The sequence below is a fragment of the Arvicanthis niloticus genome, chromosome 24 (genome assembly GCF_011762505.2).
Source record: "Arvicanthis niloticus isolate mArvNil1 chromosome 24, mArvNil1.pat.X, whole genome shotgun sequence".
Lineage (NCBI taxonomy): Eukaryota > Metazoa > Chordata > Mammalia > Rodentia > Muridae > Arvicanthis > Arvicanthis niloticus.
In genome coordinates this window covers 3,509,773-3,535,761 of record NC_133432.1, presented here as the reverse complement: position 1 = coordinate 3,535,761, position 25,989 = coordinate 3,509,773, and the positions used below count along the sequence as shown (strand labels likewise).

Sequence of the window (25,989 nt, the reverse complement as noted above, 5' to 3'; positions counted from 1 at the left end):
TTAGACCTTTTCCCAGGGTTGTGCGCAAGTGGAAAGCTGCAGGCGTGCATTGGTGCCCAACTTTCCTGGTGTGATGACCATAGGTCGTGAGGTAGGTGAGGCCCCACCAATGGCTGCGAATTGTTCTTTCATCTTTTTAAAGGGAGTCTGATGGAGGCTCCGGTGACCTACTGGCCTGAGATCATGTTCAATGAAAGCAAAACCTGGTTCCAGGTGAATGCAACTCCAGGTCTTGTTGCTCAAGTTGGGGTCTTTCTAGGTAGCCCAGACTGGCCTTAAAGCTCACAACCCCCTGCCTCAGCTTCTTAAAGTGCTGGGATTAACCCCAGATCTATCCACCTTCTGCTCAAGCACACACAGTAGCATTTGCCTCCGAAAGAGACTGAGAAGAATGTTTCCTGCCGGGATCCCACTTTCTCCATCCTTTTTACTTTCAGCCTATTTTTACCATGCTTTTCCTCTTGTGCGGAGAGAAGAGACGTTATATTTGGGCATATTGGCTTTATGCGGCTCGGCTGCCTACAGCTCCCGTGGAGCGTTTCTTTGGGGCTAAAATGTAATAAACGAAACCAGATTTGGTTTAAATAAACTCCTCAGATTTGGGAGGAGTGTGGCGGGAGACTCTTCCAGGCCATCAGGAGAGGAGATGATGGATTGTGATCTGGGACTAGATTTTAACATGCAGTTTTAGGGGCTGTCTCAGGAAGTTTCCCATGGTGCCCTTGGCCTAGGTGGGGGAGGTCGTCGCAATGTTCCCCCTTCTTCCTGGGTCTTGCAATTACTGTCCTGATGATAATAGACTTTCAGACTGTTTGTGTGGGGGAAGGCACAAGTAGTTTTGGTGTGGGAGTGCGATGGCGGGTCATATGGGGCGGGGCAATCTGAGGGGGTGGAGTCTGAGGGGCGGGGTAATCTGAGGGGCGGAGTCTAGCAGGTTGTTTCAAAGCTATTAGACAAAAGGAAGATTCCCTTGGAGCTCCTCTCTCCCTCCTTCCTCTCTCCCTCCTTTCTTCCTTCTTTCTTTATTTCTCCTTTCCCTCCTTTCTTGCTTGCTTGCTTTCTCCTTCCCTCCTTACTTCCTTGCTTCCTCCCTCCCTTCCTTCTTTCCTTCCTCCCTCTCTTCCTTCCTCTCTCCCTTCTTCCCTTCCTTCCTTCCTCTTTTCTTCCTTCCTTCATCCCTCCCTCCCTCCCCTCCCTCCCTCCCTTCCTTTCTTCTCCTCATAGTCATTAAGCCCTCACTGCATACACAAGGCAGAGTCTTAGTGCCATGGAGGGAAAAGGAGATGACAGCCACAGGCTCCCTGTGTGACCCAGGTCAGATCAGATGGGCACAGTTAATGGTCACCTTGCCACAGATACAGATATCCTGTTCTCTGCACCAGCTGCCCTCACCATTACTTCTTGAGTCTTGGATCTTCTGTGGGATGACCTTGGTGTAGAGATGAAATACTTGGGCCTGGTGGAGGTTCCGGTGGACTGTGCTGCGTGTGGCAGGGCTGGGACACCCTCCTCTCCCACACTTGCCCCTCTGAGTTGGGGCTCCTCTTGCCCCTCTCCTGCATCATGCCAAGCAGTAAGCCTGGCCTTCAGCTTGTCTCTTTTCCCTCCCCGTAGGCCGTAGAGGAACTCTTGCAGACCCTGGATCTGGAGAAGAAAGCGGTGGCCGTGGGGCAGAGCCAAGTGAGTAAAGTTCTTGCTGATGTCAACCATCCTCCTTACGGGAACCCAGCACCCGATCCATGTCTCACCCGTTATCAATCTGGGTCTCCCTTCTCTAGACTACAGGGGACAAATGGTCTTTGTCCCCGTCCCTCTTACAAAGTCAAGATGACACAGTGTCCCATGTGTAGAAGCGATACCAGAAAGGTCATTCTTAGAGTCCCCTGACCCAGGAGACTCGGGTCTGAAGCAGTTGACACCTGGGTACTTAAATAACCTCTGAGCTCCAGAAGGAGCTGTGTGCATCCTAAAAATGTTCTTAGAAGGAAGAACCTAGGCAGGAGACTACCTGTTTTTGCAGTGGTTTACTTAGCAGAACAAAGAAAGCACTTCAGAGAGAGAGAGAGAGAGAGAGAGAGAGAGAGAGAGAGAGAGAGAGAAGAATGGGCTACCCTGAGATTGTGGATTTTAAAGACATGCTTATGGATATTGATGAAGCAGGTGGCTTATTCATGGAGGAGGAGGACCCCCTCTCTCTCTCTCCCAAGTCTTCCTTTATGGGTCTTTTCAAAATCTCCGCAAAAGGGGAAGGGCATCATGTGCGAGCCATGTTCTGATGACATCAGTCTTCAACAAAATACCTGACCAAAGCAAGAAAGGGTTGTCTCTGGCTTATAGTCCACCGTAGCATGGTGGTAGGAACGCTCTGAATGGTCCCATTGCACGGGCAGCCAGGAGGCTGAGAGAGAACAGGAAGTGTATCCTGGCTATAAAACCTAAGGCCCGCCCCAGTGATGTACTTCCTCCAACAAGACTCCGCCCCCTAAAGGTTCTACAAGGTCCCCAAACAGCACCAACAGCTGATGAGGTCTAAGTGTTGTAGTTAGCGTGAAGCACACTTCACATCCAAACCATGGCATAGATCCTTGATAGCGCACACCTGTGGGTGACATCCAGTGGCAGCATCAAGGACATTCAACTACGAAGGAACTCTGCCCGTCAGGAGACAGCTTCCAAGACACATCTGGAGTTTCCCTCAGCTACCTTGTGTCTAACTGCACATCTACCCCATATTCCATATCAGAAGAGAGCATGCTTCCTCAGACACGGCCTCCGACTGTCTCCTTTGCAAATAACTGTCACACAGTCCTCCTTGTTTGTCCACTTCAATCGGTGGATGGAGGAATGCCTGAGAAGAGTGTGGATGATCTGATTCCCAACAGGGTTGAAGCTGAAAGCTCTTCCTTCTTCTGCTTAGATCTTTACGAGGATATCTGTACCACCCCAACATGTCTGCTTCCCCAACATGCCTGTGTACTGTTGGTTTTCAAGAAACCAAGCATGGTATTTTAGGGTTCCTAAATTCTTTGAGCCCTGAAACCCTCAGTCTTTTGTTTTAGTGGCATAGTCATTAACAATTCTGAAAACTGCCCTGGAAAGTGAGCACAGGGTTTCAAACTCAAGAATCATGTTGGTGCTACCAGGACGTCAGTCATAAACTCAGAGCACAGACTGGAGAGGGTGCAGACAAGAGGGGGTGGAGCCTTACCTCCCCCGTCATTCACAGATTGCAGGTTCATATAAGGCTCTGAGGAAGGGCTCTGCTCTCCCCGCAGGCACTGTGGTCATGGAGTTCTCCAAAAATCCTCTCCTTAGTGAGCTCAGAACATCATTCTATTGCCCACTGCTCAATAACCTGTTTTAAACACACTAACATCTCTGGCCTCTGGTCCAAGCTGTGGGCACTGTGGGCTCACCCAGGTCCGCCCTGCCCCCAAGTCCTTTGCACATGTTTCTGACAGAAAGAATATACCATGTGTTCCTGGGCTCTCACCACAAGCCTCAGACTTCTAGATGGCTTTCGTGTGCTCTGGGGAACTAGCTCATTTCTAGAGATCCATGGGGAGTGAAGGCTACAGAGTCCCCAAGTCCCATGTGCGGAGGTCCTGCTGGTGGCCGGTGGGCTGGAGAACACACTCGTGCAGAGTCCCTTGGTCTTGACCCCAGACTGGGGTAGGGTTCCTCGGTTCCACCCCCTCATCTCTCTAGCCCATCTATAGCAATATTGCCCAAGAGCTCGCACAAACCCCAAATCCTCGGACTCTGCTCAGACCTACTGGAGCAGAGACTGCAGGGGGAATGGATCGGCTGCTCCCACACACGCTCTCCAGGCGACTTTGATGCATGCTGGAGTCGGAGAACCACTGGGCTAGATAATTACCCAGTTATTTCATGAATACAGAAATTGGTCCCCACAGTCTCAGTGGCCACTGCAGAGCAAAGGAGAAAATAGAAGCTACTGTGTGGTTTTTACAGAGGCAGGGGCTGGCAGTCAGGAAGCCTGAACCTCCTATAACAGTACACAAGTGCCACTGCATAGTGCTTGGCATTCACCAGGAATAATGAACGCCAAGGTGATTCCGAGAAGCTAGGCTCAACACCAGCCTTGGTTTCTGGGGCAGGTACAGGATCTAGGCTGTTGTCGAATCTGGTACTGACAGGCAGGAAGCTTCTTTAAAGCCCAGATGGAGAGAGAAGCAGTCACCCTGTCCCTGCCCTTCCTCACTAGCTTGTGCCTCAGTTGTCACATCTGTAACATGAAGTCTGCTCTCTGCCTCGTCCCCCCGCCCCCGCCCACTTCATTTGGCAAGACCAATGCACTGTTCTTTGCAGAATGAATCTCCTAGTGGAGCAAACTATTTGTCACATAAAGTCACATTTTAATACTTAAAGAACAAAAACCTCAGAGCTAGAGAGATGGCTTACTGGTTAAGAGCACTCACTATTCTTGCAGAGGGCCTGAGTTCGGTTCCCAACTCCTGCTCCAGGGGATCCAACGCCCTCTTCTGGCCTCTACTGGCACCTGCATGTGTGCAGTGCATATAAACCTATGTAGGTGAATACAAATACATATTGAAAATAGTCTTTAGTATACAGAAAGATCTTTTTTTGTTGTTGTTGTTGAAAGAACTGAAATTTCTCTAATCTGTGAAATGACCCAGAGGAGAGGATCTAATCCCTCAGGACATGCTCAGGAACTATCGTCCAAGCAAGACCTTTGGAAAGGCCTGGATTTGCTGTCTTAGATTGAGAACAGCAATGCGTCCCTGGGCATTCTTTAGAGGTGGGGTCCAGGATACTCCTTGTTCCTGGAGTCTGATAAGCAGGTGGGCCCACAAGAAGAGAATCATCTAGATTTCTCTCTATGATTTTTCCAGCCCCTGTCACCTTATCGAGGCTAGTGCTTTGGGCTCTGGCAGTTCTGACCAAGTGTGATTCCACACTCAGTCCGACGGCTTGGTAGTATCACGTTCTCAAAAAAAAAAAAAGGGAAGGAAAAGAGATGGATCCAGCCTCACTTCTGCAGAGCTGAGGACGTGTGGACTTACTTTCACCCCGTGTGCAGTGTTTTCCGATTATCTCTTTGTGAAATTCTCATACTTAATCAATCCTGGGCTGGGCAGCGCCCACCACCTACTGCAACATGTGATCACTTTGATCATCGATTTCTGCTGTTTCTTCTTTTAATGGCAGCTTTCGGGACTCGCTGGCTTGTGAAGTTAATATAGCCGTTATTGAGCAGTGTGAGGGTCGGGAGTGGCTGGTCATCTTGGTGGTCACAGCAAGCCCTCTCTGATTGGTGAAACAGTTGGCCCCTCAGCTGAGCTCATTCTCACGTTCCTGTAGGCTCAAGATTGGACCTGATGGACGGAAAGGCCCCATACTGAAAGTGGTCTTGGGTGGTGGAGAGACCTTTGTTACAGTCAGATTCAAATTCCCTTTGGATTTCAAGCTTCTGATCTGTGGACACAAGTCCTGGGTTCGAGTGTCAGCCTTCTGGGTCATCCGCTATTGAATTAATTGGGAGAATGATTTCCACAATGGATCAATTTAGAGCTTAGATGTGAAACCTAGAAGAGAGGGCCTGGGGAGACAGCTCAGCCATTAAAGTGTTTACCCCCGAGTCCCATCCCCAGATCTCAGTAAAAAGCTGAATGGGATGTGGTGGTAACCCCAGCACTGAGGATGTTAGCATTCTGTCTAAACTCCACCCCACAGCTACCTGGCAACAGCCAGGTATGCTCCGCCCCAGTTACCTGGCAACAGGCAGGTAGGCCTGACCCATTATAAAAGGGGCTGCTTGCCCCCTCCTTGCTCTCTTGGTCTCTTCTCTTGCTCTTTCCTCCTTGCTCCTGCTCTGTCCCCTTCCCCATTCCCTTCCCCATTTCTCCACATACTCGTGGCCAGCCTCTACTTCTCTACTTCTTCTCTCTCTCTTTCCCTCCCCCTCTCTCTCTTGCTCTCTCTTTCTCTGTGTGTGTGTCTTTCTCTGCCTCTACTACCCTCTTAACTCCCCTCCCCATGCCCTGAATAAACTCTATTCTGTACTATATCATCATGTGGTTGGTCCTTCAGGGGGAAGGGATGCCCTGGCATGGATCCACTGATATATCCTCTTCCCCCATACCTCACCACACCTCCATAGGACATACCCCCTCTCTTTTCATCTTTTTATAAACACATCAGAGGAGGCCTTTGTTTCTCCCTCCATAAAATGGGAAAATCAAAATAGCAACCCTCTCGGATCCTGCCTGCCAAGTGCTTTCTTTCCGACAGGCCACGTGACTATTAAGTCCAGTTCTAGTCTGTTCTGAACTGTTCGATAAACATTATCTATTATGTGACAGCATCACCATGCAGGGATGTCAGAAAAGATGACACCTTCGGGTTCTTCTGACAAATGACGGGACTGGGTCAAGTCGACCACTAGACAGATGGGGAGGCAGACTGAAGGTGTGCTGAACCGAAGGGTGTGTCGTCAGGGACACACTCTGCCTCCAGAGCCTCAGGTCTCTAAAACCCCTTGAGCCCAAACTTCTTTATTTTCTACTGATCAGCACCCCTGGGTGCTGATTGTGTTTTATTTGTTTTTGTTTTTAAGACAGTGTCTCATGTAGCCCAGGCTGGCCTTTCAGTCACCAGAATGTATATCCCAGGCTGGCCCTTCACTCAGCAGGATGTACCCCAGGTTGGCTTTGAAGTCATCATTAGCCAGACATGACTTTGAATTTCTCATCTTCCTGCTTCCAATACCTAAGTTCTGGGATGCCTGAGCATGCCACCACGGCACACAGATGGAGTTCAGGACTTCTGACATTGTAGACAAGCACTCTGTCAACTGAGCCACATCTCCAGCCCCAGATTTTGCCTTTGTAAAAGCCCCAGAGTGGCATCCATCCTGCTACAGATGCCTAGAGCATGCTGGGCAGCCAGGGGCTGGAGGCGAGAAGAGAAGCCACAGGACAGACTACTTCCATCCTTAAGTCTTTCATTAAGTGGCAGCTGCATCCTGAGAAGAGAGATGGATTTGGAATGGAATCCTCAGACACCCGGGCTGGGCAGAGGCCTCACCTGCACCTTCCTTCCCCACCCCCAGGTTTTCCTCAAGGCGGGCGTGGTCTCCAGGCTGGAGAGGCAGCGGGAGAAGCTGGTGTCCCGGAATATTGTTCTCTTCCAAGCAGCCTGTAGGGGCTTTCTGTCTCGCCAGGAATATAAGAAGCTGAAGGTATTGATCATACAGGTCTGAAGTGAGTGGGCATGACTGTGCATCCCCCATGATGCCCCATCCAAGGGGTACACCAAGAGTGTTTGGGCAATAGCTCACCCTGACATGGGACACTTCCCCACCGACCTGTGCTGAAGGTGTCTGGGATAGATAGATAGGAGGCTGTGGTCATGCTTTCTTCATCTGGTTCATCCCCCTGTCCCCTTTCCAGGCAGGTGAACCCCACACACCCCCATTTTCCTCCTGCAGATCCGTAGGCTGGCTGCACTGTGCATCCAGAAGAACCTGGCTGTGTTCCTGAAGATCAAGGACTGGCCGTGGTGGGGGCTTCTGGCATCTCTCCGGCCCCTGCTGAGTTCAATGCTCAGCACGGAGCAGCTTCAAGCCAAGGAGGTGGGTTCGGTCCTCTGGGTGGTGACACGCTTGTACCCAGTACTTGGGGCCCTGGTGAGCATTGACCAGCAGCTCAGCTGGTCATTTGCTTGTAGGCTTCTGTCAGCTGAGACTGTGTTCTCCCAAACGCAGCTGCTCTGTGGGATGCTGGTTAATTGTGCCAGTCACCCTCTGGCCAAAGGGCTTGTTGTAATCCCAGTCGTGGGGATTTTGCATCTCTCAGAGAAACCCTTGTCATCTTTCCACCCCCAACACACGCATGCACACATATGTACATGCACATGCATGCGCACGTGCACACACACAACACACACACACACACACACACACACACACACATCCCTCAGGTGAGCATCTGTTTGGATATCTTCTGGTGTGTGCTTTATTTTATTTATTTATTTATTTATTTATTTATTTATTTATTTATTTGCAAAAATGTGCAAGTTATGCACAAGGCTCCTTTTTTCCTCACATAAACAGTAAATATAAGACGAGCCATGCAGTCTCCATCTAAAAATAACCACTAGTGAAGTACATGGGAATGGCCCCAAACTGGAAAAGCCTGATATCTGGCACTTTGTGGCCCCAAAAAGTGAAGCACACTTTGTGAAGCATGTGCTCCACTCTTACCAATATATTCCAAATATACCCAAGGGTATTTCAGGGAGCCCTTTCTTAATTTTCTTTAGTGCAGCATAGTACTTCCTTGTACCCATAGACTATATGTCATTTTGTCATCTGCTACTGCTTCCAATGATGGCATCACAGATTTGGAGAGCAGCCCCTGGTGGGAGAGTGATGCTCATGAGGATGAAGTACTGAGCACACTCTGCACATTCACAGTCACACACACATGTACATGCTGACACACACATGTGCATATGCATACACATGCTGACATGTGTATGCACACACATGTGCACGCTTGCATGCATGTGCACGCACAGACACATTCACACATAGTCTAAGGTTGAACGTTGTCCCCGTCTAGAGAAGATGAGGACTCAGTCCTATGTGTGCACCAGACTCCTAAGAGCAGAGATAGTAATATTTGGAAATGGCAAAGGAGATGTCGCATTTGGGCAACAGCACAGGCATGCTGACTGGTCCTGACTGGTCACTGTGCCATGTCCAGCTTTTTTTTAAAGCTCTATTTTTGATTGAAAGATAATTACATGAATTTACGGGGTGGAATGCAGACCCTCGACACTGTGGTATGTAGAGTGGTGAGTTCAAATCCCACTCAGTGAACGTGGACTGCAGGACATCCCTGTAGCCCTAGAGGGGTTCACTATGTCACCTCATGTCCCAGAAACCTTGGCCTCTGTGACTTCTAACGGGAGTAGACTGTGAGGCTGACCCTGGCCAGCCTCTGCATGGACGTTTGTCTTGCAGGAAGAACTGGTGCTGCTGAGACAGAAGCTGCAGAAGTCAGAGAATTCAAGGAGTGAGCTCAGACAGAGCACTGACCTGCTGGAGAGCAAGGTAGGCCTCCTTCCGTACACTCAGATCCCCTGCCTCAGCCTGTTACACTTGGGCAGCTATGGCACCCTGTGTCTTCCTGATTCCACACAACCAGCCAATGCCATCTGGTCCCAAAAAGAAAAGTTCCCTCAAAAGGTGAGGGGTGGGGGGTGTCTCACCACATAAAACATGGGGAGGGTGTTAATTAGAGGGTGAAGTGAAGACATGATAAATACATGGCATCAAGATTGTCATACTGTCCTGTCTGGCAGGGCATCAAACAGGGGTCCAGGGAGATCACTTAAAAGAGAAGATGGGGGACAGGCAAACACAAAGAAACACGGCTTGTCTGTAGGCTGATCAAACTGTAATTTTTACTTTTTCACTCAGGGGTTATATACACATAGAGGCAGGATGTGGGGAAGGGGAATGACTCAGGAACGTAGGTGCTCAGGGGGAGTACAGATATCTTCCAGAACAGAGTGTCAGCTGGGTGAAGGTTCAGGGAACAGGTCACTATGACTCCACGTATGATTCACTTGTCCTTATCTAAGTTGGTACTATCCACCAAGGCTGCTTGTTTACAATAGCTTCTAGCCATCTGTTTCAGTGTTTTTTCACAGAGACCCAAGACTTTGCATTAGCAGGCATGTATGTCAGGCCTATTGCTGTTTTTAGGCCTATGGCTGATTTTAGGCCTTCAGTGTATACGCAGGGCTGCCCCTGACATCATACATGTCATGGGCTGAGTCCAGAACATGCAGAGAATGCATGCCAATCTGCAGGAAGACAAACAATCCAATAGGGAAATTTTAAAACTGACCAAAATATGGACAGATGGTTCCCAGGTGGGAAGCTGCTTCCTTTTTGCTTTTCCTCAAATTACTGATAATTTATTTAAAAGCTATTATAGGAAGCACATGATACATGTGGATGAGAATCTCGGTCACCTTTCCTGGGAAATCGTCCCTTTTACACCACCCGCTGTCTGCTATAAACAGATATCTCCTCTGTTGAGTTTTTCCTTTTTGAGACTGAGTCTCATGCAGCTCCCGTTGGTGTAGCCAGGGATGGTAAATGTTTTGTTTGAGATGTGCTCTCATTTTTAAATTATCTCTGTGTTTGTATGGATCTGTGCATGTGAGTGCAGGGCCCAGTACGGCCAGAAGAGGGCACTGGACTCCTTGAAGCTGGAGTCGTCGGCAGTTGTGAGTCTTCAGTTGTAGGTGCTGGGATCCAAACTCAGATCCTCTGGAAAAGCAGCAAGTCTTATTAACAGTGGAGCATTTCTCCAGCCCCCTGAACACACACACACACACACACACACACACACACACACACACAAACATTCATCTCTCACAATCCCTCACTTATATATGATCTGTTCTGATCACTCTTCCTCTCATTGTCCTCCCTGAACTCCTCTGAACTTTATCCCAAAAAGTCCTCTCCTACTTTCTTGTCCTTTTCTGTGATCCACCAAATTTAGTTAAAATCATCTGTATGTGTATGTGCTCACTCATGTGAATGTGTGTGTGTGCGTGCATGTATGTTTATGTGTATATGTGTTCATGTGTGTGGTGTGTGTATATGAGTTTGTGTGTGTGCATATGTATGTGTATATGTGCTTGCATATGTGGGAATGTATGTGCATGCATATGTGGGAATGTATGTGCATGTGTGTCTGTGTGTGTATCTGTGTACATGTATGTGTAGGGTGTGTGTGCATGTGTTTATTTGTATGTGTATATGTGTGTATGTGCATGTGTATGTGTGTGTACATGTGTATATATGTGCATTTGTATATGTGTGCGTACATGTGTATATGTATCTATTTGTATATGTGCATGTATGTATGTGTTTTGTGTGTGTGTGTGGATGTGGATGGTGTCACAGGAACACAGGCACCTTACCAGAAGCTATGCCACTGAAAAAATTACTCCTCCACCCCAGCAACAGTGTCTCAGCTGGGGTGTGGCATGAGTCCCCATCCTACCCTCCTGGAATTTTGACTGGCTCGATCTTGTGCAGTTAGCTACAGCTGCTGTGAGCCAAGAAGTGCAACCAGAAGACAGTGTTTCACATTGCTCACACACACACACACACACACACACACACACACACACACACACACACACACAGACACTCGCGCACATACACACCTGGCTCTTGCATTCTTCCATGATGTACTGGCATTAGAGACATTCTTATTTCAGAGATTTGCATGCTCAGGAATGCAATTAGACTCACCAGAAAAGGCTCAATCTTAAGTAGCAATCAGGAAATGCAGATCACTGCCTCTGTAAGTGCCACTTCAGGCTCCACACAGGCAGATTGGAAAGGACCTGCAGGGGAGGGTTGGCAAGGACGAGAGTTGTGTGGCAGCCTCTACATTTATGGCATGCAAATTGATGTCACTACGTGTGGACAAGTGGCTAGTGCCCTGCAGTTGACGACACCACACAGATGGCAAACCCCACACACAGGACAAGAGAAGAGTAAGTGTACCTTCTTCCGTCATGTGGGTTCTGGGGTTTGAACTCAGATCATTAGCCTTGGTAGCAAGTGTCCTAACCTACTGAGCCATCTTGCTGACCCTGTGGAAGTGTTTTGGTGTTAGACTGAAAAGCAATGGGAGAGGGGAGAGAGGATAGAGACGGGAGAGAGAGAGGAGAGGAAGAAGAGAGGGGGAAGAGAGGAGAGTGAGCGGGGAGAGAGAAGAGAGAGAGAGAAGAGAGGAGAGGGGCGAGAGAGAGGAGAGGGGAGAGAGAAAAGAGAAGAAAGGAGAGAGAAGAGACAGGAGAAGGGAGAGAGGAGAGAGGGGGAAGAGAGGTGAGTGAGAAGAGAGGAGACGAAAGAGAGTAGAGAGAAGAGAGAGAGGAGAGAGAGAGAAAAGAGATAGGAGAGAGATGAGAGGAGAAGAGAGAGAGAAAAAATGAGAGATTTATATACACAAGTAGTTGCTGTCAGTCTGTGCCCTCTGCTGAATGTTACCCACAAGCCCTGGTGGCCAACCCTGTATCTAAGAGCCATGTTCTCTCTGTTCACCTCTCCCAGGCTCTTCCCCAGTTTGAGAGTGTTTGGAAGTCAGAGCTGAGGGCAGGGTCAGGCCGAGATATGTGGTTCTACATTAGTTCTTCATCACTAATTACACTGTGTGTCCCTCTCAGTACTGGGCATTGGTCTAGGACTTGGCACACACTCGATGAGCGCCCCGCCACTGAGCTGCAGCCCCACCCTCTGTGGCCGACATCAATGTCTTGCTATTTCACTCAGGCTGGTCTTGAACACGTGGTTCTTCTGCCTCAGCCTCTGTGTCACCAGGGTAACCATCCTGTGCTGCCAGCCCAGGCTAGTTCCTTTCTCTTTGAGTCTATAAGAATGTGCACCCATCCATGCTCCCTTCTGTCCTGCTCGTCCTGAGGGGACATTGTCCCTAAGTAGAAAGGGTGTTTTTTTGCTGATTCCAGCACAGGGTGGACCCAGGGAGGGTTGTCAAAGCAATTTCCTATCCATTGCCCTGTGACATCTGAAAATAAAAATGAAAAAAAAAAAAAAAAAAACCCAACTCTGCTGTGTTTGCAAACCAGCCTCACTCATCCTTAAATTGGTTTTCTTAGTTTTGAGTGTGGGACTCATTCCTCCTCTGCAAAGGGGAGGGGAAGAGAGAGGGGGAAAGAAGGGAAGAGAAAGAGAGGGGAGGGAAGGAGGAAGGGAAAAGTTTGCGTGGACTTGACCATGTGAGAGCATCCTGTAGCTGAAAAACCCTGTCCTTCGGGCTCTAGACTGCGGGTTCCACTAAACTAAAAATTAGTGCATTAAATTAATTTTGTGCTCCCCATGCTCAGACGGATTAGCACAAATTAAATTTCACACTAATTGTCTAATCAGGGGATCCTTGTGCCCCTGCTGGAATCAAGGCTGATTCCCAGGGTGGGAGGTGGTTAGGAGCATGGGCCTGGATGTTACCGGATTGTACTGGTCACTGTCCCAGCTCCTGTTGGGCTTTTGCATGGTCACAAACAAACCTGACTTGCCCAAAGGCCCCTCTCAGAGGCCTCCCACCCAGAGCCCCGAGAGCCATTGTAGTTGTGGCAGATGTACGTTCAAATCTCGGCTTTGCTGCTTGCTTGCTGTGTGATCTTGGACTCCTTCCCCAATTCTCCCTCTGTCTCAGTTTCTCCTTAAGTTTCCATTTGGGTCATGGTGGGGCAAAGACAGGCTGGGTGGGAAAAGAAGGTCCATGGAGCACGCCGTGGCCTCCATTTCTAAAGAGCAATTCTTTCCCCAACAACACAGCTTTCGCCTCAGAGGTCATTTTGTTCCAGAGCCAAATATTAGTGACCATGTCCCGGGAACAGATTCAGGTTACCCACAATTCCACAGTCCAGCATGGTGACCATTTTATGAAGCGTTAAAATAACATAACAAAGGAAACCACAGATCAATACTTCTGAGGTACATTGCTGGAGAAACGTCAGTTGTAGCTTATTAAAAAGGAGGAAATCTCTATTACAGGCCGCCGATGCTAGAACATTCCTAGGTGACGAGGACGCGAGGTAGATGCTGAGTTAACACACCACAAACATTTTCATCTGGTGGTCACAGGATGCCAGGTCAGACAAAGAGGAAGACAAGAAGCAGCTACCAAGCAGGCTAACGACCACCCAAGACAAATTGCGGTTAGCCTCCGACTCGGACCTCTCCAACCTCCCGAGTGACTGAGTTCTAAACAGTTAGTTAGTTCTTACAGTTAGTTCTGTGGAAGGCAAGATCTTCCCAAGAGCCTTCCCAATAGTGTGTTGTTTTCCGGTTTCCAAAACATTGAGATGAAATGCACAGTATGGGTGTGCATCTCAGGGAAGCTGGAGCCTCTGTGAAACCTATCTTTATGGTTGAATAGGCGCTTTGTGCTGTGCTACTATGACCAAAAAATGTGAGGGGGGGAGAGTCACACTTCACTGACATCTCCGAGTGACCCACTGATGGCCGAAACCCACATGTAGGCAGAGTAACTGGATGTGGATAATCAACAAACAAAGTTGGGAGGGGGTTGTTAAAAGGTAGGAGGGAAGTTGAGGGATGGGTGTAACCACATTTTATTACATACATGAGATGACGTATCTGTGTGACCCACAGTCTGAGTGCCAAAAGACAGAAGACGCCACCTTGCTCGGCGCTCGTCTGGCTCCCGTGGCCAAGGCCCTGGTTGGAAATATCGACCGAGGCAGCCACATGTTCTTAGCCCTGATCTTGTTCCACATTCCCTGACTCTCAACTTTATTTGTATTATATTTGCAATAAAAAAGCCAACAACAACACAACAAAGCCCTGGCTTCCATTCCCAGCCTGGTGTATATATGGGCCATGCTTGTAACCCTAGCACTCAGGAAGGGGACATAGGAGGATCAGGAGTTCAAGGCCATCCTCTGCTACATAGAGTAAAAGGATGGCCTGAGCTACATGAGACCAAGTTCTAAACACACACACAGACACACAGACACACATACACACAGACACACAAGCAGGCACACACACAGACACATATAGACATAGAAACATGCACAGACACATAGATACATACAGACACACACACAGACACACAGACAGACACACATACACACAGACACACAGACAGGCACACACACAGACACATACAGACACATATAGACACAGACACACACACACAGACACATACAAACACACACAGATACACACACATATACACACAGACACATAAAGACACATATAGACACACACAGATACACACACATATACACACAGACACATAAAAACACATATAGACACACACATACACACAGAGACAAACACATACACACACATATAGGCACACACATACACACACAGATACACACACACATATACACACATATACTCACATACACCATACATATACATACAGATACACACACACACAGACATACACACACACACAGACACAGATACACACACAGACACACATACAGACACATACTCTGCAGTTCTGTGCTTTCTGGCTCTGGTATCTTTCAAAACAGTCAAGAAGAAAGCAACATGAACTTGGAGGCTGGGTCTTCTTTTGCTCCCCTGTGGTGGTGGCACCTGTGTCTGTCAGCCCAGGAGAAAGCAAGGCACCTTTATCAACTCCTTCAGAAACGCCCAGTTCACATGCTAATTCTCTGTCCCCTATTAAAAGGTCTACGTAATCACTAACAACAATATTGCAGGCCAAGTGCACCTAAGAAAGACAAGGCATGCTGGGAAGGCCTAGAGCTGGTACTGTGGCCCACAGAGAGCCATAGAGCACTCTGTGTGAAGCATCTAACTGGGGGCGTGTCTTCTTCAGAGACTGACGGTCATATTCAGCTGTCCTTAGTTGAGCACCTACTATGTACCAGGCTCATCTCACTTATCTCCCACAACATTTCTAATGGCAGGTTCCCTCCCTGCCTCTAGACGTGGAGAACACACATAGTCAGAGAACTTAGTGGGTGCTAACAAGAGAGTCCTTCTGCACCAGGAACAGTGACATCCTGAAGTATGAGCTTTCAGCCTTTGTTTATGAAACGGGATCACCTTTTCCCCAGAAGTGGTTTGTCCTCGGAGGGTCCTACTGTGTGCAGTGTGTAGAGAAAAGAAAGATGAGTGTCTTGGTTTCTCGTTCTCAGATCACAGACTTGACCTCAGAGCTTGCTGACGAACGCTTCAAAGGTGATGTGGCCTGTCAGGCACTGGAGAGTGAGCGGGCAGAGCGGCTTCAGGCCCTCCGAGAGGTTCAGGAGCTCAAGGTGAGGGCTCGTGGCCACCTAGTGGGGTGTTTGGAAGTGGTAAGTCCTGGTTACTGGTGCTTCTCTGGCACCTGTCTTCCCAAGTGAGATAGATACACAGGTTTACTGACTTCTGTGCCCTGGGTCCTAGGGACAGTCAGGTGTTTCTAGGCCTGGGAGGCACTGTGGGCAGTGACCTTAGCAGTGGAGGCATGATATGTATAGCATGTCTATGACTTTGGAAGGACCCTTGTGTGGAAAACCACAGGGGATATATCATGCTTGTGTCCTGAATGTGTAACAGGTGACCAAACCCCATGAAATTGTCCATCTTGGCCAGTTTAGTCCATTGTCATTACAACAACGAAATACCTCAAATGGGTTTCTTTATAAAGCAAAGAGGTTTGCTAGCTCATGGTTCTGGAGACTGAAGGTTTTGAGCTACCCTGTTGGCCCAGCCTTTGGTAAAAGCCCAAGGCTGCTGGCATCATGGTAGGTGGTTCTGAACCAAACAGGAAGCGGGGAGGGGTGTTGGACTCCCTACTTTTATACTGTAATTACTAAAGCAGGGGTCTCACAAGAACAACTATAATTCCTTCCAGGGCCCAGTGACCTGAAGACCTCCTCTGAGCCTGACCTTTCACGGTGCCAGGCTGAGGATTAATTTCCCAATATGTGAACCTGGGTTTGGGGGTATAGGTTCTATCACTTCCAAACCTCAGCCGACACTGGGCCTTTCTTCCAGGCTAAGTATCAACAAGTGCAAGATGTGTTGGGGGAAGTACAGAAACAGCTGGAGGAGGCCCAGCAGAGGATCCAGCTGGCCAACGTGGAGGAGAAGCCCGCAGGCGGAGGTGAGCAGCCGGGGACCCTCAGGGTCGGATGCCAGCAGATGAAACACCTTCTCGTTAGGTGTGTTTGTTCACAGGTATGCACGGAGCACTTGTGTCCCACTCATGCCATGTCTGCCACGGCCAATAGGTGCAGCCTTTGGGCAGCTTACAGCCGCAGTGCTGCCTGACCACATTCACAGTGAAAACTGATCATTGCAGAAGGTGAAGGGTCAAAAGCAGGGAGGAGCTAGAAAGGTGGCTCACTGGGTATAGGGCTTGCAGAGCCAGCTTCAGGAAAGGGCCCTAGTACTCAACAGAAGCCAGGTGTGATGGTCCAGGCTTGTGATCTCAGCTCTGGGGAGGCAGAAACAGGAGGCTCACTAGGGCTAGATGGCCACCCACCTTGCCTAGTTCATGAGTCCCGAGGATAATGAGAGACCTTGTTTCACAAAAGCAAATTGGATGTGGCCCGAGCTGCCCCATGTTTGGGGTCCAAAATGTCTCGGACCGTTCTGTCAATGTTGGAACCCGAACTGCCAAAAAGCCTTGGGGGCTAAATTGTTAGAGCCTGCGCTGCTTCAGGCTACTCAGGTCCGAGGGTCGGGGTACTGCAAGAGAGTGAGTGAGGATGGACATGAGGAATGAAGACCAGACAGAGTGTGATTCAATCCCATTTATTCTTCAGTCTCTCTTCCTCTCTCCAAGTCCCAAGTCTTGAGTTCCTAGTCCCTAATTCCTAGTCCCTAGTGCCTCCAAGTTCCAAGCTTCTTTCCAAGCTCCCTTCCAAGTGCCTGCTACCTAATGCTTAATAACTAACTCCAAGTTGTACTCTCTAACCTAATTCCTAGTTCCAAGTTGTACTGTACTCTTCTGTCTGCCTCTCGCCTTTTATATATCTCACTTCTAAGCCACGCCTCTAAGTCACGCCCTTAAATCATGCCCTTAGGTCTTGTCTCTAAATCTGATCTCTAAGTCATGCCCTTAAGTCTTGGCTCTAAATCACAGCCTTAAGTCTCACACACCCAAGGGAAGATCCTGGGTATCTAAAGCAAGATGTTATCAGAGTGTGCTCAGCTGTTGTAGGCTGATGTAATAAAGTCTCTTATCAGGATATATGGCTCAAGATGGCTGCAAGGATGATAGCCACCTTCTGTCGGCTCTCCACAAACCAGGACCCAAGGATGATTTCTGGCCTTCATGATCACATACACACACATGCTCAGGTACCACTACACAGGTACACACACACACACACACACACACACACACACACAGGAATGATGAAGGGTCAGTGTCTGTGTGTTATACACTCTTCTATTCCTGCATCTTAAATACACACCATTTTGATAGTTTTGATAGTTCCTGGAGCCCAGATTTTTTAATTTCCACTCTATTTGAATCATACCATGCTATTCAAAGGCACCACAGAGCCCCAGATTTCTTACATTCACGTGTAGATGGTCCCAGATGATGAATATGTAGAGCTGGGCCATATGGAGTAGACTAACAAATAGCCATCAGCTACCCAATCACCATGAAAAATGGGGGCTCTACATGCTCTCACATACATGATCAAGTTTAGGCTGACTTTCAGAGTGACTTCCCAGTGAGAGGCAGGCAGCATCAGAGGTTCCTGATGTGCCCTGGTCATGCCACTGCCTGGAGACTTGGCATTCATGGTTGCATAGGATGGTAACATCTTTGTCCAGTTCTCACCGTGATGTGGGTACTCTCCTGCTGAATGGAGGCTGTAGAGAAAGTGCCCAGACATCAGAGTAGAGCAAATATTGGTACCAGGCTTCAGGATGCCCTTGCAACATCAGGACCATCCGAAGGGACAGAAGTCTAGAATCTGTGGAGAAGATGCCAAGCACAGTGAACCTTTACTAGGCTCTTTAAAAAGTATTACATTCATTTAATTGCGTGTGCATATGTGCACACATATGACATATATGACATGTGACAGAGGGCAATCTGTGAGAATCAGTTCTCTCCTGCCATGTGGGTCTTGGGAGTGAGCTCAAGTTATCATGTTCAGAGCCTTTACCTGATGAGCCATTTCACTGTCCCTAGGACCTCACCAACCACTCCAACACAAGCACTGTGCTCTGGTTTCCTTTCAGTCTGAGTTTCTCTAGGAAGAGACCACAAGGCAGCTAATGGTTTCTGATACCAGAGACTCAACAAGACAAAGTGCACACAGGGCCAGCTGTTGGTACAGAGCCAGCTATGTAGGGTAGCACAGTCTCCCCAGAGGCAGCCCAGCATGGGTTCCATCCATCCAAGGCATGTCTGGATGAGGTTTCCTGGGCATGTTTCTTTTGTAGTGATCAGGGGATGGATGAGATGGGAGATGCTCCTAGCTCACAATCGTATCAGTCACCACATGAAACGGGTACTTAGCTTCAGGTGTGCAGTTCAGGAAGCCAGGCCACAGAGGATCTGTCTCTCATTATGGAAGTCATACATACTCTTTACATGAAACCTCTAAAACACGGGAAGTTGAAAGAGGCGACGAAACGTTTTTATTCACCACTGCTGTGCTTGCTTGCCCACCTCTGTGCATCATAAAAACCATGGCTTTATTTACGTTTGCCTAACTACTTCTGGTGAGTCTTCTTCAATACACACCTAGCACCTGGCTGGACATGGAGGACTAGAGAAGAATTTTAGTTGAGGTTTGTTCTCAGGAAACTAACAACTGTACATGTGGACATAGATTGCAGAAAGCCAGGAAACAGGTGAACGGATAAATCGGGATATTGTTAGACAGATTGGTTACTCATTTGCTCACCCATTGCCTTGCTCACTGACCTACCCATCCACCCATCCACCCATCCACTCACTCACTCATTCATTCATTCATTTATTCATACATCCACCCTCCATCCATCTATTCATCCATCTTCCCATCCATCCACCTATTCATCCATCCACCGACACATCCATCTACCCACACATCCATCCATCTACCCATCTATCCATCTACCCATCCATCCATCTACCCAGCCATCCATCTACCCATCCACCCACCTACCCATCTATCCATCTACCCATCCATCCATCCACCCATCCATCCATCTACCCATCCATCCATCTACCCATCTATCCATCTACACATCCATCCATCCACCCATCCACCTATCCACCCATCATTAATTAATTAATTCATTTATTATTCATACATCCACCCTCCATCCATCTATTCATCCATCTACCCATCCACCCATCCACCCATCCATCCACCCACACATCCATCCATCTACCCATCCATCCACCTACCCATCTATCCATCTACACATCTACCCATTCATCCACCCATCCATCCATACACCCATCCATTCATCTACCCATCCATCCATCCACCCATCTATCCATCCACCCATTCATCTACCCATCCAACCCATTCATGCACCCACATATTCATCTACCCATCCATCTATCTACCCATCTATCCATCTACACATCCATCCATCTATCAACCCATCCATCCATCCACCCACACATCTATCCATCTACCCATCCATCCATCCACCCATCTATCCATCCACTCATCCATCTACCCATCCAACCCATCCATGCACCCACATATCCATCTACCCATCCATCTATCTACCCATCTATCCATCTACACATCCATCCATCCATCCACCCATCCATCCACCCACACATCCATCCACCCACACATCATCCATCTACCCATCCATCCATCTACCCAGCCATCCACCCATCCACCCATCCACCCATCCACCCATTCATCCATTATCTATGTACCCACCTATCCGTCTACACAAACATCTACCATTACTCATCAATGATATATTCATTACTCTTCCATCTTACCTTCCACTGAAACATCTATTTCTTCATCTATCTATCTATCTATCTATCTATCTATCTATCTATCTATCTATCCATCCATCCACTGAACAGCAGTTTCCTTTTACCAAATGCTCAGCATCATAGTGTGTCCTAGGAGAGTCTTTATGGATACAAGCCCTTTTTCTGGATGCTCATGGATTTTTTTTTCCAGGAGAAAACTAGTTTGTAGCTCTCTCTGAATGTGTTTATTTCCATCAAATTATACTAAAAGCTGAATATAAACGACTTGTTATTAATGCAATTATTCCTTGTACTTGTAAGAAGTGGTGCATTGAATGAGTGTCCCATGGATGGATGGATGGATGGATGGATGGATGGATGGATGGGTGGATGGAGGACAGATGGATGGACAGATGGGTGGATGGATAATGGATGGATGTAGATAGACGAAAAGGTATATCGATGATAAAGTGGGTTGAGTACCTCCTAAGGATGTTTTCTCAAATGTTAAGGAACATTATTCTCTTCTTTGGTGATTAAAAGATAAGACACCATGATCCCTCATTCAACCATGGTTTTAATTCAACCACCACATAACTTTTTAAACCAAATCAAAGGATTTAGCATACATCACATCTCCCAGGGCATTTGTGGCCAAGTTCTTATGGAGTGATCACCCATCCATTTAGCAAGTAACTCAACCCAAAACTAATGATAAAAATCTACCACTCAGCCCATGGCCAGGAGCAATCTCTTTTCCCCATGATTCTGGTGCGTCCATTGGCAGTTGGAGATCATGCATTCCCAACTGTCTGAAAAACTTCTACGTGATGTTGGGCATACACCAATGACTAGAGAATTCCCTGCCTTATAGATTGTGAAATTTCTTTGGAAAAAGAAGCATCTGGATACCCTTGCAGGGTTTAAGGGATCTGACCTTACAACAGTAAGGTCAACCCTTCAGACAGCTTGGATGTAGTCAGGACAGACTGCCTGGAGGGAGCCTGGCCTTTGTCTCATCTTGAACTTCGGCACAGTTTCTTACCCTCAATCCAAGACTGAGGAGGCTCAGGAGCTTTTCGAAGTGTCACTTTGAAGTGACAAGCACAGGGCCCACACCTGCTGCCCCACTTACCAGCTGTTGACTCTGTCATGCAGCGGACGAGTGGCAGATGCGTTTAGACTGTGCTCAGATGGAGAATGACTTCCTACGCAAGCGCCTTCAGCAGTGCGAGGAGAGGCTGGACTCAGAGATAAAGGCCCGGACAGAGCTGGAGCACAAGGTGAGAGAAGTTGAAGAAGGGTCAGGACCCCCAAATCACAGAGAACGGGTGTCTTCTCTCCTCCGTTGTGAGAGGCCACTGTGTTGTCTGGTCCTGGGGAAGGAGGAACTCTACTGTTGGAACAAAAGCTGTCCCTGTTGGATGGGTGGAGGGTATTCTGAGGGATGGGTGGTGGCCCAACTGCCTAGTGTCCAGACCTGTGTCAGAGGTCTGGCTCTGGCTGAAATCACTAGGATCTGGTTCTTAGGTTCTGACTGTAAAGTCATCACAGCACATTCTAACACTACAGTCTCAGTGTTCTATGGTTGTGAAGAGAGACCACAACCAAGGCAACTCTTGTAATAGACAGTATTTAACTGGGGCTTCTTACAGCTTCTGAGGCTTGGTCCATTATCATCATGGCCGGGAGCATGGCGGCATGGTGCTCATGAGAGCTACGCCCTGATCCACAGGCAGAGATGGGAATAGAGAAACGGGGACTGGCTTGGGCTTTTGAAACCTCCCAGACCACACCCAGTAACACACTTCCTCTGACGTGGCCACACCTTTTGATCCTTCTAATTCTTTAAGCCATTCCACTTCCTGGTGACTAAGCTTTCAAATAGATGGGCCTATAGGGACCGTTCTCATCCGAACCAGCCCCACCTGCCTTTTCCAGCCCCAGTGTGTTATCTCTGTCTCCTCTAGACCAGAGCCACAGCATCCAGCCTGTCTCTTAGCCCACGAGTTGTACTGTAGGTTAGAGCACCCTGAATCCCTTCTGGATTGTTCTACCATTGCACATGGTGATATCAAGGTGGACAAGTGACCCTTGGGGGTCCTCTGTACTGACTCCAACTGCCCTGTGCTTGGGAATGTTCCTTCTCCTTCTCTCATGGCAGTGTGTGTGTGTGTGTGTGTGTGTGTGTGTGCTCGTGTGTGTGTGTGTGTGTGTGTGTGTGCGCATGCATATGTACACATATTCATGTACGTGTGTGCATGTTGAGCTAGGTTTCATTGCACTGATCCAACTGATTCTATTTTTCCTATCTACAGAAGCTTTACCAGTCATCCCTTAATAATGGGGCATGAGAAAGGTCCCCTGTCAGATATACGCTTGAAAGGGGTATGGGTTGGGTTCCCTGGGCAACCTTCCTCCTCCATCCATGGCTTCAGGCTTCTCTGCCACAGCCTAAGCTGGGGTTTCCTGTTAACCTTCTTGCTGGTTGCTTCTCTTTGAGAGTCTAAGCCCAATGTCCATCTCCCAGGTCTGTCTGGCTATTCACACATCTCTCCTTTCAAAGACGTTGGGGTCTAGTGACTGCTCTCAGCCCAGGCAAGGTGGCCATGATGTGGCTGTCTGCCACCCTGGTTTGTGTCATCTGCATCCCTGAGCTTCTGGAGCACCCACCCCCTTTATGTCTCAGTGCTGGAGACTAAACATAGCCTTCACTTGTGCATACGAGGTAAGCACTCTGCCACGAAGCAATATATCACTGGCTTCTGTTGCACTGTTTTTGAAACAGTATCTTGCCATGTTGTCCAGGGTGGGCTTGAACTTGTCACAACGGGCCTGCACCACCAGGTCTGTCATTCCCTTCTTTCCTGAGAACAGAGCTCATTGTTAGCAATGTTAACTCTCCTCCTGTCTGGGTGTTCACTGTGACCATCTGGCTTCTTGACTTGCCTTCTGGTATCTCCATTCACTGGTCCGCTCACTCTCTGGCTGGCACTCTACCTTCAGGGTCAAGGCAAACGGCACAGACTCCCACAGTGCTCCTCAACACTCCCAGTTTCCAATCACCATGCGGAGCGAGCGAGCCAGGCGTCGGAGCTCCTGTCTGCTCTCTTTAGACCAGGGAGGTAGAAACAGGAGGATCAGAGATTTGAGGCCAACGTCAGCTCCTTAGCAAGTCCAAGACAAGGCTGAGTCGTGAGACTGCCTCTGCCTTAAAGCGTAAGATAATCATCGCTTTTACATTGTCAGGAGGGTGAGTTCGGAAGAGCTGAGCCTCAGGAGCCCACCCCAGCATCAACTGACCTAGCAAGTTTCTCAGCCCAGGACCTTTGCATATTCTACTGCTGCAGCTCAGAGGGCGTGTCCTCCTCTTCTGTCCTGATATTCTCACCCCAGCTTCAGACCTCAAACACCACTACTCTCTAGAAAGCCCTGGCTAACACAGTGGGAACTCGGTTATTCACCTGCAGTCTGGCACACACCCTGCAGGGCACTCATCTCTTTATTTCCTGGTCTCTCTCATTCACCGGAGGTGCGATAGGGTGGGGGGTGTCAAGTCTTTTACTATGTTCTCAGTATCTCTGTGATATCCTATGAGGGGGAACGGGGTGATCACAGGGGACCCTATAAATAGTGGAAAAGAGGTGTGGTAAACCCCCATCCCTACCCTAAGGATGATGCTGGTGGAGCTTTTAACAGTCACTTTCAAGATGGACACAGTCCACACAGAGACAGACAAAGGGGGCGGCGGCCCGAGTCTGTAAGGACAAATTACAAAATCATGCCTCTTTCCCTAAGGATGGCAGATATTCACACTACATTAAAAAGTCATAAGCCCACAACCCTTTCCGAGCGGCAGAAGATAAGAAAACATCCTGTTTGCCTTCAAATACTGAATTTAGAATTACAGGCCTCATTAACTCAGAGTTTTGCTTATTTAAAGCAGCCCTTTAATGAGGCCACTTCTTCAAAGCATGTGTCCTGAGTCCCAGTCTTCTAAACTAGGACGTGTGTGTGTGTGTGGTGTATGTGTATTTGTGTATGTGTATGATGTATGGTATATGTGTATTTGTGTGTGTGTGTACATGTGTGTGTGTGGTGTATGTGTATTTGTGTGTGTGCACATGTGTATGGTGCATGTGTATTTGTGTGTGTGTGTGTGCACATGTGTGTGTATGGTGTATGTGTATTTGTGTGTGTGTATGTATGGTATATGTGTATTTGTGTGTGTGTATGTATGGTATATGTGTATGTGTATTTGTGTATGTGCACGTGTGTGTACATGTGTGTATGGTGTATGTGTATTTATGTGTGCATGTGTGTGTGTGCATGTGTGTGTATAGTGTGTATGTATTGTGTGTGTCTGTGTGTGTTGGGGAGGGTCTGGGGAAGGCGCAGGAGGCTTTGCTCCTGTTTGTTCACAGCCCTGAGTGAGCTGTGGGCTTCACCCCATACCACGGATCACACAGCGCTTGCTCTTACGGGGACTGCCCCTACTGGCTGGGAGTTCCTTCTTTGGAACTCTGTAGCTAATCTTCACAAGTTTCCCCAGATGATAGGTCCATCCATCAACTGCCAGTCAAAGTGTCAAGTTGAGGCAGGGCAAAGAAAAATGAATCAAGGGTGTGGGGCTGGAGGCTGGCTGAGGTGAAGCAGAGAGATCACCAAGAGGCTGATGGACTCACCACACGCTACCTCCCAGCAAAGCGGGGCTCAGGGAAGCGGCTTCTGAAGCTGACAGGAACTCCTCTGAGGTCCTCTCTCCCAGCATCCCTTTCCTTACATGGTGCTGACCTTGGAAATGGGGAACACCAACGAACCTCTCTCTCTCTCCTTTCCCTAGCTTGGGGAGTTGCAGAGCGTGTATGAAGAGGCCAAGAAGACGGCTCAGCAACTGAAGAGGAAGTGCCACCACCTCACCTGGGACCTAGAAGACACTCGGGTGCTGCTGGAGAACCAGCAGGGCAGAAACCATGAGCTGGAGAAGAGACAGAAGAAGTGAGTCCTGTCCCAAGTTAACTGGGTCACCGGGGTGGGCTGCACGGTGTCAGGGTATGTGGAGGCCTCTGTGTTATCTTCCAAAGCCTTCCAACTTCTGTCAGTGTTCTTGAGAACAGAGTATAGCCCCTTCATTCACAACCCCATGTGGAAGGGATTCCTGTCGGGTTCTCAAGACTCCAGCCAGGAATGGTTCTTTGCTGTTACTCTCAGCCTGCTTTGTTCCCAATGACTTTGTGACCATTGGAGAAATTACCTACCCTCTCTGGGCTCCACCATCTCTTTGCCTCAAGGGGTTTGTTGTTCAGAGTGAGGGTAAGCTAGTGTGATGAGTAGGAGTCCATGCCTCTTAGGAGACCATACCTGTTCATGACTACTCTGCCCTCTAGCTGTGTGAGTTTGAGATGGGCCTTTGATCCCTCTGAGTCACAGATGCCCTTCTGTAGACAGGGATGAAGTCTTTCTTGTGCTGAGAACTCTATGACAT

General features: G+C 48.4%; 1 protein-coding gene across 1 annotated transcript in view; it reads left to right on the top strand.

Annotated features, from left to right (window-relative positions):
- Positions 1-25,989, top strand: part of Myo18b (myosin XVIIIB) — a 186,033-nt gene that overhangs the window by 57,112 nt on the left and 102,932 nt on the right. The window contains exons 21-28 of the mRNA XM_076922279.1: positions 1,615-1,680; positions 7,097-7,225; positions 7,475-7,618; positions 9,014-9,103; positions 15,751-15,870; positions 16,595-16,703; positions 21,663-21,787; positions 25,348-25,502. Of these exons, the coding sequence (XP_076778394.1) occupies positions 1,615-1,680; positions 7,097-7,225; positions 7,475-7,618; positions 9,014-9,103; positions 15,751-15,870; positions 16,595-16,703; positions 21,663-21,787; positions 25,348-25,502 (938 nt within the window). The remainder of the gene's footprint in view (positions 1-1,614; positions 1,681-7,096; positions 7,226-7,474; positions 7,619-9,013; positions 9,104-15,750; positions 15,871-16,594; positions 16,704-21,662; positions 21,788-25,347; positions 25,503-25,989) is intronic.